General features: G+C 41.8%; 1 protein-coding gene across 2 annotated transcripts in view; it reads left to right on the top strand.

Annotated features, from left to right (window-relative positions):
- Nucleotides 1-802: 802 nt before the first annotated feature.
- Nucleotides 803-14,498, top strand: part of aplp1 (amyloid beta (A4) precursor-like protein 1) — a 31,769-nt gene continuing 18,073 nt past the window's right edge. For both annotated transcript variants that reach the window (XM_056444824.1, XM_056444823.1), the window contains exon 1: nt 803-997. In XM_056444824.1, the coding sequence (XP_056300799.1) occupies nt 932-997 (66 nt within the window). In that variant the 5' untranslated portion in view covers nt 803-931. The remainder of the gene's footprint in view (nt 998-14,498) is intronic.

Below are 14,498 nucleotides of genomic sequence, written 5' to 3'. Positions count from 1 at the left end.
AGGATGGCCTTAGGGAGGACATGAGTTGTGCAGTTACACCAGCAAATGTTATACCCTATTATTGTTTCATTAAAAAGGTTTTTGAGAGATTTTTATTAGACAAGAAAAAAGTCTAAAAAATAAATGTAATTGGTATTTGGTGCACAGTTTATTGTGTGGTAGTTGCATTAGACTGCATGAGTTGTACTTCGCTGTTCACGATGAACTGGCAACATTATGTATCTTTTTTATTTCTTACCCGCTTTAATCACCTTGTGGCCCCCTCAAATTTATTTTTGCTATTTATTTGATTATATTTATTTAAGCAGTCAATCAGTTAAACTTTGTAAATACATATAAAATTGTATTTTCATATATTCTAGATCATCCAAAGAGTGAATGCGTGTAAATGAGTAGGTGCAGCTAAGCATATTGAATTAGTTAATTGAGCTATTTTCTAGGAAAAGGCTATAATAAAAAATAAAAAATTCCAATTGTCTTAAACGCTGTGATGGAGTTTAATTCTTCGTGGTATCAATGACTATTCCCCAGGTGATGTCATACAGTCAGTCTGTTCTGTTTGCTCGGTGTAAAACAAATATAAGCCTCATTCTCGTGTACATTCTCCCTTAATAAGGGTCAGCACGTGCATTCTCTATCCATCACCACCAGATGTCGTTCTTCCCTAAACCACTGCGAGGACGCCATGAGTGAACTCTGTGATAAATACCCGCAGAAACAGGGCTTGGTTCTGTCAGGCTTCATCCACATAAAATCCCAGGCTGCCATTGGAGAGCCCGTCGGCAAGAGCGAGCAGGACGCAGACGCAGGAGATATCGCAGGAAGGCGCCGACGAACGCAGTGTCCATCACTTCAGCTGAAGTAACAGACAGCGCAGTGGGAGGCAGTTATTTCACAAAATAAACCAAAAGAGACAAAAGAAAGAGAGAACATGGGACATACCGCAATACCTATCCTGATGGCTGTATTGTCCTACTGCGTGTGGGAAAACGTCGAGGTGAGAGCAACCCTTTGTACCGATGGCGCATTGCAATATTGCTGTCTGTGTAGCTGAATGTCGGTGTGGCTTTTTGACACAATTCTGTGCTGTATAGTTCATGCCGACATCAAGCATGCCACGCATACAGCTTTCCCTGTGTCCATATCGCTGACACGCACCCTTATCTAGGGCAGGTTTCATTTGTAAATGCATCCCCGGGCTGCGTCCTTTATGTCAACAAGAGTAATGGCACACAGCGGCAACGGAAATGCAGCGATGGTGAGAGGCTTTAAAATGCAAATGCGGCAATAGCACGCGCATGGACGCTGACATTCAGGAGGTAAATATGAGAGGCTTCATCGAGATGTGGATCACAGTGTGCTCTGCTCGCTGCGTCAAGTCTGGGCCTGTATTGGAACATGTCACATCGGCCTTCTGTTTGTTGAAGGATGGAGATCACATCCCGACTCATTGCGCCCCATCTGGCCTTGTCAGGTGAAGAAATCATGCATCCGTTCTTTCGAGGAGTGGTGCAGCTCTGGAAAAGGATGGAGTCATGCATATGAAATTGCTGTTATCTGTTACGTTTGATCTTCATGACATAAGCCTAAATAGATTAGAAAACTCCCAATTTAGTCTCATAAGGAATCAGGCAGCGCTATCAGGTTGTCAATGGATTGTCTTCCCTAAAATATATCTATTTCTAATTATGTGGAAAATTCACGTGAATAAGATGATCAACCGAGAGGGGGGTGACTTTGACATATCATTGGGCATAGAGTGTGGTACTGAGTATACTCCTAATGAGAGATGCAGGTCTTCCTATTGGCATCTGTCTCCATATAGGTAGCGAGGAGATAGGGAAAGTCTCTGGTAGAGAGCGACAGATCAATGGCATGCCAGGTGCTTCCACCTCCCGCCTGTCTCATCACGTCTTGCAGCAGACACACAGTGTGATGGACTCACCCATCATCTCCCCACTGTAATAGACCTGCGGCATTAATACAGTTGGAGCATGGGAATTTGTGTTGCAGGAGCAAGGTGGTGTTAGAGGTGAGCTTGAGTGTGGAGGAGGGAGGGGGAGGCGGAGGATGAGTCATGACGTGCTATGGTTCAGGTCAAAAGTGCTGTATCACCTGGAGATGGAGAGTGAGTGAAGCTGCAGAGTAGAGTCGAATATTATGTTATTACGATATGTTTATTAGCTATCTTCCTCAGTGAGTCTGTAACAGTCGTGAAGCCTCTCCTTTCATTACGAAATAATTTCACTTCTCTAAGAGCCTTAGTGGGATTACTGCGATGCTGAGGAGCAGGCTTTAGCTTTATACAAGGAGACCTGCTCATGAAGGTTTACACTGAATATTACCCCATGAGAGGGTTGGCTGGCTGGATTACACTGTGGTATTAATCCCAATAAAACTGTCAGCATCCCTTAATTTACTCAACAATAACGCAGATGAAATATGCGAATTTGATTAATTCTCTCTTTTATAGTGCAATATTTGATGCATAATCAAAATGTACTCAAATTAAATGTCCACATAGGAAAGCCGTAATCATTTTTGAGCTGAAATACAAATTGAGCATCATCCCATGTCTTCTGATTGGACAGACACATTGATGCCAGGTTGCCACCTGAGTCAAGTCCAGCTGTGGCCTCCCAGGTATCTTATAGGTTCTTGTCGCTGCACCCAACGCAGGAATCTAATTGACACACTGAACAGTTCTGAAAGTATATTGTCATTCTTAAAAAGACGACAGAAACAATCCCCTTTATGTGCAGCCTGTAAACTTCTGTTTAATGTGGTCTGACATTCATGGAGCTCGGGACGTTTGGATTAAATCAAATGTGTTGGGTTTTGTGTGTCAGTAGACTTTGAGTTATTTCATCTTTAACAGGAGTGGGCAATATGGGAAACACATGGCAGTAAATAACATTATGATTTAGTTATAATACTGAAGGGGTGGGTGATATAACAATATGTTCTGTGATAAACTATACATTTGTGGTCATAACATTTATCCCGTGGTCTTCTTTGGGTGTATTTACTCTTCACATTACTTCCATCTGGCCGACGTTGACACAGAACACTGAGATGTAAAACAGCTCGCTCGTGTTGCCTCTACAACACTCTGCGTCGCTGACATTGTGAGTCGTGACGAGTGAGTGCATACGTGAAGTATGTTGATGTCTGATCTGTTTATCTGTATGTTGCTTTGTGTATTTATTTGGCAATATTTGATATTTACATAAATGAAATTAGGTTATTTGATTTTACGGGTATTTAGTTCCTGTTATAATGACCATTGACATTTTCTCAACTGAATGCTATGTCACAATGTGTTTACAGTCGATATTGTGATCTGCACCGCAAATAACAATTATTTTCATTCAAAGTCGATATTGATATCTGACCATCATTTTCTTATTTAATTGATGAATCCTTTAAGGAAATAGTGAAAGGGGCATATACATTGACAAATGCAGGCTTCTTGTTTTGTCCCATCAACACTCCAAATCCCAAGTATAAGTATAATTTATATAATATAAGTATTCAGTTCAACTTCAGAAATGAACAAGACATTTTATTTTTTTAGATTTTGCTTAAAAAGTTATTTAAATTACTATTTGATTATCAGAATGGTTGCTGATTATTTATATTTTGATTAACTGATTGATTGATTCATTGATTTATTGTGTCAGTTCTTATTGTGATATGAAACTATTTGTTCCATTATAGAAGGTGTTATCGATATCACGCAGCCCTATTATGATGTCGTTCATTCACTGGGAAATCAATGGAGAAACATTTAAACTGATAAAACAGCAGGTGTTGTTGCTGGCTAATAAAAAAGTAAGTAATCTACCAAATCCAAGTACCTCATCGCATTCGTTCAAAATCAATCTTAAAGATATGCTATTGTCATTAGGCAGTCCTGAAAACTGATTAAAAAAATTGCAATGATCTAATAGAACACAATATATTAAAGAAACAGCTTGTGAGGAAATGGTTTGGCTCAATCTTTAAACAGTTGACAATTATATAACAGCGAGGCCGACTCTTTAGGATCACAAACATTAGGGAATCACAATGACATTATGAATACTCACTTATCCACTAACAATAAAGCAAAACTGGATCCAGTGAGCTCAGTGCATGCTACAACAAAACCCCAAACAGGAACATCTGATTTATGAAAGCAATCCAAAAAAGATTCTCTTTGTGTGTAGACATTTTGATAATAGAAAAGGGGCTACAGGCTCCAGGTAAGCCTAGCTTTAGTCAGCCAGCTCTCTGTTTATCAAGATAAATGACTGCAGTGTAAAGCTAAGCACTCCAGTCCAAGAAGAGTAGTGGCAGACCCCAAAACAAACAAAACAAACCCACCCTGTCTTCAGGTTTTATGGTCTGGGACAGGATAAAGCTTCAAAGACAATGAAAAGAGAACATGGACGACGGAAAGAGCAGAAGAATAGGACGCAGGTTTTATGGCCAAAGATTAAAATAAAAATGGTGAGTCATAAAGTCGCTGTGTAACAACCCCCCCCCCCCCCCCCTTTCCAACACCACATCCCCACCCACAGCAATCGCAGGCCGTGTGTTGGAACACAGCCACACAGATCCATTCACCTCCCGCCCCCATCGGCCGCTCAATGCAGTCACGAAAGAGGATTTGTTAGGCAAAAAACATGCAAAAAACACAAAGGGATCTCTCTCTATCTATCTCTACCACTGTCTTTCTCTCTCTCACACACAAACACACACACACCCTGCCCTGCACGCACTTCTAAATTAATTAATTTTGGAGCCAAGAGATAATCGAGCTCCACTAATGGCTTTCCGTGCACTCGCTCTTATCTCCTTTATCCGTGTGCCAGTGGGTATAAAGCATACATTTTGTTGTGGCACATGTTTCCCCCCTTTTCTCTGTATCTGACTTTCTTTTTCAAGGATTTGAAGCGCAGCGCACTCACAGTACCAAGAGTAAATCCTGCAGAGTCACTGTGAAATGAGAGCTTTATTGTACCTGCGGAAAAAAACCTAGAAATTGAGTTGTTTTGAGTCATATTAATGTATTCTGTTGGCTAATCGACAACATTGAAGCAGAGCGTCGTGCTTTGTGAATCAGAGGGTTATTGGGGCGTTTTAATGTCTATTATTGCTGCTGGCCGTTTAGAGTGTGACTGAAGTACACGTTTGTTTATGTGTCTTCAGGCATGGAAATTCATCCAGCTTTTCTGCTAAAAATAAATTGACATTAATTGCACATTTGCATGGCATCCTCCAGATAGATTCAGTGAAACTCTCCCCGGTTTGGATGAATCAATCTTGTCTTCGGGCCTTTCTGGAAAGAAAGTAATTCCCAATTCAGCATTTAATAATGTTAGCTTGCAAAGCCCATCATTGGGTGGCATCTCCACATCGTGCTAAGCCATTAGTGGATGTCACATGCATAGATTCATGGGGCAATTATAAATCTAGCCAATCTGATTGCTTGAGCCTGTGTATGTGCCTGTACAGGTTTCTTCACATGTCATGCGTTTCTCAGGGTCACATAGAGAGTTTGAGACCAGCAGGGCCATGCTGATCACATCCAGCCATGGCTTCTCTCCAGAGTCTTGCAGGGTAGCGATATCACTGCAGCCCAAGGTCTTCACACTACGCATAACTGCCTCAGTAAGCCTAATGGGTTGGATTTTTCAGAAAAGATTAATGCCAGGGCGTAACAAGATGTTTAGTCCTGCTGCCGCCTGTGGGAGGTTTCAGAGGAGCCCCCTCGGAAACATCTGCACTATGGTGATAACACTTGTCCTCCATGTTCAGGAGTATAAATAAAAGAGTGAACACTGTGAAATAGATTGAGGAGGGGGGAATGATTTGAGAAAAGTAGAGAGGGAGGGAGGATAGGGAGTGTAAGTGATGCAGAGCATGTAGAATGTGATGTGGGTTGCCGGCTGGAGGAGTGCATGCTAATGGAGGAACCCAGCCCTGCTCAGCCCCAGCAGCTGGGAGAGCAGAGAGATCAATCTTTGTCATGTACATGTACATGTGGCCTTGAAATGAGACGAGGGGCGGAGGCAAGAAAAACCCTGTGGCCAGACTGGAGCACTGCGTTGTATTAAAGAGGGACTGGGAACATTCTAATTTCCTTAATGGCTGTGGCTGCAGGGTTGGGGGAGTGTGAGGTTGTTGAGTCCACTGACAATATAGGGCCAGTATTTAAACTCTACAGAAGAACATTGGGGGCTGTTATGGAGGGAAATAAATGGATGTACTTTTTGCCCAGTCGTTTATAGCTCTGCCATCATGTTCACTGCATTGGCTGCATAACATACAGCTCTTATCAGAAAGACTAACAGCTGGTGAATCTTTGTTGCATTTGATGAATCCAAATGCAACAAAGATACAGTCTAACTAATGGATAGAAATATCTTCCACATACACACAATTAGTTCACCCAAACACAGATAACTAAAAAATATACACACACACAGACACACACGTTCACCACACACTTGCTGCTTTATAAAGACGGCACGCTGCAGAAGCCGCATCAATTATTGAAGGCCGTGGAAAGGTCTGGGCCCGAGCTTGTCTACTGGGCTTTGGCACTTGTCACGCACCCTCTTAACGCTGTGATGAAAGCCCGCTCTCTTCATGCTACCTGTTTGTTTGTATGTTTCCCCACCCCCCACCCACAATCTTCTACGCCCTCCTGGTCCACTCCCCACTCTTGTGCCACAGAACACAAAAGAACACAAAAGAAAATCCCCACGCCCGTCTCCTCCTTGCCTTAGCCCCTCTCCTCCCTCCTCCCTCTTCCCTCCTCTCTCCTCCCTCCTCACTCCTCCCTCCTCCCGGTGTTTGCCCCAGCCTCCCCTGCCACATCCCAAAGGCACTCCCTGCCCCTCCTCCACCCACCCTCCCAGACGCTGCTCCTCCATCAGCCTCAGCAGCTTTCAGTGACATCTTTTCACTTTCCTTGTGCATTCTTTGATTGTTCTTGAATAATTCATGCTCCGAACTCACCCTTCTTTTTCTTCTTTTTTGTTTTTGTTCTGCATTTTGCTCATCTTGCAATTTTTTTGTTCCTTCTTGATATTTTCAGACATCTGACTGTGACTGTCTCTATCTGCACATGATGTGTTCTCTATTGTAGCTCCAAATTACTAATACACCAAAACAAAAGTTGTATCATCAGATATTCTTTCAATATGAACAATAAGTTCCCAACAATATGAACAGTGCGGTACAATGTTAATTTTGTTCATCAAATTCCAGGAGTTTTGTCATTTTCCTATTGGCTATACCCATTAACCTAAATACATAACTCCAAATGATCTTTTTGTGATTTCATACTTTTCCCAGAACGCTTCTTAACAATCCCCGGACAACTGGCATGAACCTGAGCTTAATATTGAATATTGAAGTTCTTCAATGGGACACTTTTTGTTTTATATTTTAAAGTGAAATTGGATGCAGTCGGAAGCATGGCCATCAGTTGTATATATCTAGTGTGATTGAATATACTATATTGTAGAGCAGTTTACATTTCCTGAAAAGGAACCTCAAACATATCCTCCCTCCTTCCTCAAAATGCAATCAACTCTGCCTCTATTTTACACAGTATACACAGATGGCTGGCTATAAACAACCAGGTGGCAGTACGAGCAGCTATAGATGATAAAGAGACGCAGGTGTTGCTGTGGCTGCAGTTAATCGTCAACAATAAGACAAATATACGTATATTCCACTCTTTACTCAGCTGAGAGTCATTGTGAACACCGAGGCCAAGCTGTGCCCGTTAACAGGCGATACGCGCACAAGCTCGTCTGACAAATTGGATGCTTCACGAGAGTCTAGTGGTTGTTTGGAAAAATAATGTAATAAAGACACAAAGCACAAATGGAGGTTCCAGGCCCCGGTGAGGGGTCTTTTGTAAGATTGTCTCAATGATTAAACCACTTTACCTTCAATCTTTCACTCTGTGGAGACTGTGTGGCCTTAGGAAATGAGATAACACTAATATTTAATCTACTGAGTGATTCTGCAGCAGAGACTGGCAGACTGCACAGCCAGCACGCATTATCTCACCAGAGTGGCCCGGTCTAAAATAACACTGAGAGGGCCGAAGCAAGATAGGACATGTCAACCATCCTTATTATTAGTCGTCGGTTGATTTGTTAAACTGCTTTCTTCTTCTATTAACATTTTTAAAAGCTTATTTTGAATATGATGCATACAGACACTCGAGAAGTGATTCACCATGTACGTCTTGACCGATCAGATGATTCAAATCTTTTGTAATCTTGGGCATGAGTGTACTTAAAGGAACTCTGGGAAAGACAGGCAGTTGGTGAAGTTGATTAAAGATAATCAGTTGTGTTGTAACATGCAGGCTGTGCAGCCCTGAAGCTCAGGAATCCTCAGAGGAACGCGACGAATCATTTAGTCAGCGACTGAGTCACCACATTGAGATTTACAAAGATTTACAAGAATACAATTCAATATAGTCACTGAGGGGGTGTAATAGTAGTTTGAACTACATTGTGAAATATGGTATATTATACTAACTGTATATATGTTGTTATTAGCATTGATGTATTATATCATGTTAAACTATATTTTATAACATTTACGGTTGTGACTTTGACCTCTCTCTTTCATTTGCAATTTTAAAACTAATCCGCAAGAGAAAAATGGCCATCACAATTTCCTAGATACTGAGGTAGCGATTAAAAATAGGCCTAGAAAACGTAGAAAAACATAGAAAAAGTGGAAAATCTAAAGCCAGTAATTGTTTCTTTCATGATAAATTACCTTTATTATAGTCATTGTTTGTTGATTTGTTGATTATAATTATGTTGTTAATTATATGAATATCTTTGGATTTACATTTGTATTGCTTCCAGGGTATTGTTACCATCATGCTTTTATTACTCATTTACTTTAATTTTTAATTTCCTATAAATTTCGACATTTTAGGCCAAAAAAGACATTTGAAAACAACAATACATAGATTTATGGTTGTGCTCACTCTAAAGAGAGTCAATAAGCCCGAAATGTTGTTGAAATGTAAGTGGCGAGTAATCAACCAACAGACAGTGATAAAGAAAGCTAACCAACCATCAAGGGAGAGAGAGAGAGAGAGAGAGAGAGAGAGAGAGAGAGAGAGAGAGAGAGAGAGGCTGATAAGACTGGGAGAGAGAGTGACATGCTTAAAATTCTGTGGGGAACCGGTTGCTACGGTAACACATAAGGTAGCCTCCTGTGGGTGGTGTTACCATGGTAACCACCCTTCGTGGCCAAGTGATGCTGAGAGGGAGAACGTGGAGAAGACGGGGAAAAAAGAAATGTGTTTACGGGTTCGATGGGAACAAGTGAGCGGCTGCTGCTGTTAAATGTGGGCGAGTGACGCCAGCCGTGCCGCTAACCGTTCCATCGAGATTTTCTGAAGCAGATTATTTGTTCTTTGCCTTGAACCAGTGGCACGCCGGACCCAGTGGACCCAAGCATTAGCAGTTCTCCCTGCTGTTCAGTAGCCGAGCACCTCATTACAATGACCCGTAGGCCAAGGTGCTGTGCAAGGGCAGCGCACTCTCTGGGAGGCCTGGGAAGAGGTCATTCGCTCAATGCGTCGGCAGTTCCTTGGGCTGAAGCCGGCCATGCTGCGGACATTCTGACCTCTCACTGGGAGTTAAAGACCAGTTTGTTCCCACTGTGGCGATACCACATGCCTGTGAATTAAAGCCATGAACCATGTTGGTGTGATGTGTAATGTATTGTATGTGGTATGGAACCGGGTTTAAAAAGATCAATTATTGCTTTTAGCTTTCTGGTCAAGCCCCAACAAATATGTATAAAACACACACAACCACACACCACTCTGCCTCCACGTCACACTCTCTTTATGAGGCTAACACAACAGTATATGTTTCTGTGTGTATGTGCGTGTATATATATGTGTGTGTATATAAAACATAGAGCCTCATTTCCATAAGGTGCATCTAAACAGACTCCCAGGGGAGCTGGCACGATGTCATCAGATTTATAAATCATGCATAAATTAGAGACAGAAGCAAAGAGAGATACAGTATATGAACGTTTTAATCCCCTTCCCTTCTCCCCCATCTCTGTTGTCATCTCTCATACACAGCATATTACTCCCATCGCATACTGAATGTTTTTTATACGTGCACTTTTTTTTTATTGGACTATCTCAAAGACTCAATTTCAATCATAAAAAAAGAAGATATAAAGTACTCATACAGCATAAACAAGACAGATTAACAGTTCCTCATTTACATATTTGTTATATGCAAAGAGCATCAGAGGTCATAAGTCATATGGATTAAATGCACGTATTAATGTGCCAAAGGTCATTTTCATTTTTACTCAACAGATTTAAGTTCCAAAGCAATTTAATGTGTGTTTAATTTTCCTTCCTGTAAGATGCACTTCATGGTGATGCATTCCTCTATTGGCAGATTCCATTGCATGTTTTAACAAGCACAAGATGCAGTGTCGACAGATCTGAAGAGGGTACACTTAACAACGATGTGCCATATTCGAAAAGTGCATGAAGTGACAGGAAAGTAAAAGTAAAACTGCCAGACGAGAAGACATGCGGAGGAAGAAAGACCTCGATACGGAACGGCTGCGAAGAAAAGAGTCAAAGACAGCGTGAGGGGCTTAAGAGGCAGCAAAGGCCCAGAGGGTGAGATAAGAAGAAGCACCAGGTCCGATTGATGCCGGCTCCCTGCTGTGTGTCAGGGAGACTGTAGAAACAGTCTGTCTTTAAGTGGATCAATTATTACCGTCTAAACGTTCAGTTTTAACCTATAAACATGCCCTCATTCACGCTTTAAGATCCGTTTAATCTACTTAAAACATGCTCAAGGGCATCATGTTGTGGGTTTTAAAACCTTCCTGTTTTTCTCCACCAAAACACACACACTTGTCAGATAACTTGCTATGAATAAAAGTATTATCTGCATATGTCCTCGGTCTGAAATAGAAAATCGTGTCTCTCCCTCATCTCCATTAACCTGCTAAATGCTGGATTTGGTTCCAAGGTGGGAAAGCTTTTACACAATAACAAACAGAGCCACATCTTGTGGTATCATAATGATATGATATATTTATGCATTCATGTTTCATACCTTTTAACGGGGACAATGCTCAGCATAGTTAATAGAAATTTGAACCTTTGAGTCACAGATATGACTCAAGCTTTTTCAATGTATTGACCATATAAATACAGATTTTGGAAAGCGTGTTTGCATTGTGTCAATCTCAATCTGCCGGCAGAAAATCCCTGATTCAGTGGCAATTGTGTTGACATTTGGATGTTTCAGATGGACCTGCAGTGCTCAAATCTCCACTAAGCCTTTGATTCTTTCAATCCCCTGAGGTAGCTCTTCAGCTTGAAATCATATCTGCAGGCTCACAGTGCTTGGCATTCCCATGTTGTGATGCTTAACTGTGAAGGAGGTTCATCGGTGTTATGTTACAGTAGAAATGTATCAAGAGTGCTACTAGTGTGGCTGTGTGGAAGAAGCTCCCTGGACTCCGAACTCTGTTTTCCTGGCTGCATTTATGAAACATTATTACTACGCAGTTGTTTGTCTCCCACGCATATCTGCAGGAGGTGGAGGCAGAGAGAGCATCGGGCATATGACAAACTACGCTCTGTGTTTTTGTCCTTTCTGCAGAAAAGACGTGCAGTGTGGCGTCATTACGGTGCATGATTCAGAAGAAGCATTTGTTGAGATGTGGGTGGGACAGTGAGGAAGACATGCGTAGAAGTTGTCTTTGCAAAAGTGTCACGATCACTTGTTTCCCCGTTGGAATTTCCTGTTTTCTTTCTCTGATTGCATTGGATATTTCAAGTTTTCCCACAGATGCTACTGAAAGGCAGGAAGTCTCAAAAAAATCTCACAGGAAACATAACTGGAACCAAATTGCCTGCACAATGGAAGTTAAATTCATGTATTATGGACTGTGTTCTGAAGAGAGAAAAAGGAAAGAGCGAAGTCGAATGTGTGTGAATATGATATTTATTATGAGTCATGTGAGTCCCAGCAGGGAAAAGTGAAGTCTCTGCTCATGTGGGTATGGAGCTTCTGTTGAGTCCCATGGTGCGATCGCACATCAGGGAAATCTGAATCAAACTCAGTTCACGTGATTTCCGGGGGCTGTTAGCGACCTTTACAGAAGAGGGAAATCAGTCTCTTTCATATTCCCCAGCTGCAGAGTGCGAGCTGGAAAGATATAGACTAAAACCTTGAGATAAGAGATATATACAGTCTAAACATAAACCTAAATAACCATGATCATGAAATGGTTGGCACTGCCAGCCTCCAGAGCTATGGAGTCTCTTGCAGTGGTGCCATCTGACATGTCCTGTATTTTAAGCTATACTTGAAATTAAATCAAATATTGTGAGCTGGTTATGGCTTCTGGTTCAGACCTAGATGAACCCTGGTGATTATGGGGCCATCTGCTCCCAGTGTGCCCAGCTGGAGGCTGGACCGCTGCGATCTGGATTGATGAAGCTCGACTTTGAGAAGGCCCTGATGTTTTTGCACATCTTTGCAACAAAGAAAAGCCTCTCTCAAAATGGTTGTCAATTAAGTATTAATATGAGGTTTAGTATTCAATAAGTAACTTTACTGCTGTATGTGGTTTACAGGAAGCTGTTAAACAGTGTTTTCCATCCTGCCGGAAAATATTAGTCGCTTTTAATGAAAAATTAATGGCTTCAATTAGCCATTAGTCAGAGATGTATAATAATGAGTGTAAATGGGCTGAGCTAACCTGCTCTCTCCTCCATTGTCCCCTCTGCTGCACCATGAGAGTCTGCAGACTAATGTTGCTACTCTCTAATAACTACATCCCACACCAGGAAGAGGTCTGATGGAGCCTATAAATAATTAACCAACATGATTACAATGATGAATGCCCCTTAAATCTCTCTGGCCATTTAGTACTGGCCTAGGGAGGGAGGCCAAACAGCAGAGTGTCAGGCTTTGTGTGAAAGCTGTTAAGGTTGAGGGAGGAGTGAGGGAGGGGGGGACAAAAGAGATATCCAAGATAGGAAAGCTGTTGGTAGATTGAGCTCAGCCTTGAGAGGAGGAAGAGGGTGGGGGATATAGAGAAAGAGTAAAGGAGGGGCCCGGAGAGCAGGAAGACACCCACTATTCAACCATCTGTGCTGCGGAGAAGCACAAATACGTGCTCAGGAAGGTTTGTGTGGCTCATACACGCATGACTTATGCATCGGGGAGGCTCATTGGTACGTGGGCGTGTTCACTACACGAGTGATGGAAAGTGGTCAGTCCACAATGTTACATTAATCACACTAGGCATGACAAAGCTCATAGTTTGCCCGGTAAAATGATTTAATAGTAACTAATGTTGTTTTTGTAATGCATGTAGTACCGGTATAACATAATGGTATTTGTTTGGAAATATGCTGACCGGAAGTATACAGCAATAGTTACAGTATTGAGAGCAGATGGACAATGTTAGAGAGCTATGCTTGGACCTTCAGAGCGTGTTTTGGTTAAATGGGATATTGCAGATCCCTGTGGTTAATTGGGGATTAGCTCCACAGGGGTCTGATGTCTCTAGTTAGTGAGCAGATGTTAAGCAAGCTCCCGACAATATATCTCTGATGGAAGTGTCTGTATATTTTCAAGTTAAAGTATGTACCATATGTAGAAGCCCTTTGTACTTTGTAACATGCACACAGAAAATACACCTCAGATAATTTAGAGCACGTAAGATAACAAAGGAAGTATAGCACAAATGAATTAAAGATAAATCAAACCTCGTGAAACATCAAAGGATAAACCAGGATACAAAATGCAATGAAACACAGTTGTATGGAAGGAAATAAAAAAGCTTGAGAGATATCAAAAGCGTCTATCTAACGGCGGTGGTGCTGCTGCATGCTGCGCACACTAGAATACATATACTTGAAACCTCTGATGCATTTATGCCGTGGTTCTCCCATGTGAAGTCTGGCAGCAACTTATAAAAGGTGACAAATGATGGGTGGGCTCCACCCCGACTGCTCCGGCTTGGCTGCCAGGGCCGGAGATTGCATCATTACAGAGGATGAAGTCATCCTGCAACATAAGGGTGGAACAGGTGCTGAAAATGTAATTAGAACAGGTTGTAAGAGGCTGGAAGAACATGTAAATGTGCTGCCCTGGCCCAAACCCAGCCCTGGCTGACAGACGCATTTATGTTGCAAGATCAAATCTCTCCTCTTATTCTTGGTGCTCCACATTGTAGCCTCATGTACTACATGGGATATCTGCGAAAATATAATTAACCATTATTACAGCCACACTGGCTTTTCCACAACCTCTGGTATCGTGCACAGTGCGTCTCTGGAGAATCAATTATTTTCCTTTGGATCCTTTCTGCTTGTGAAGGTACACATGTTATTACAAAGTGAAGCATGCAACCGGTATGAAGAAGCAGATCACAGGAAAAATAACATT

This window comes from Pseudoliparis swirei, chromosome 22, assembly GCF_029220125.1.
Source record: "Pseudoliparis swirei isolate HS2019 ecotype Mariana Trench chromosome 22, NWPU_hadal_v1, whole genome shotgun sequence".
Taxonomy (NCBI): Eukaryota; Metazoa; Chordata; class Actinopteri; order Perciformes; family Liparidae; genus Pseudoliparis; species Pseudoliparis swirei.
This window is presented reverse-complemented; position numbering and strand designations above follow the sequence as displayed.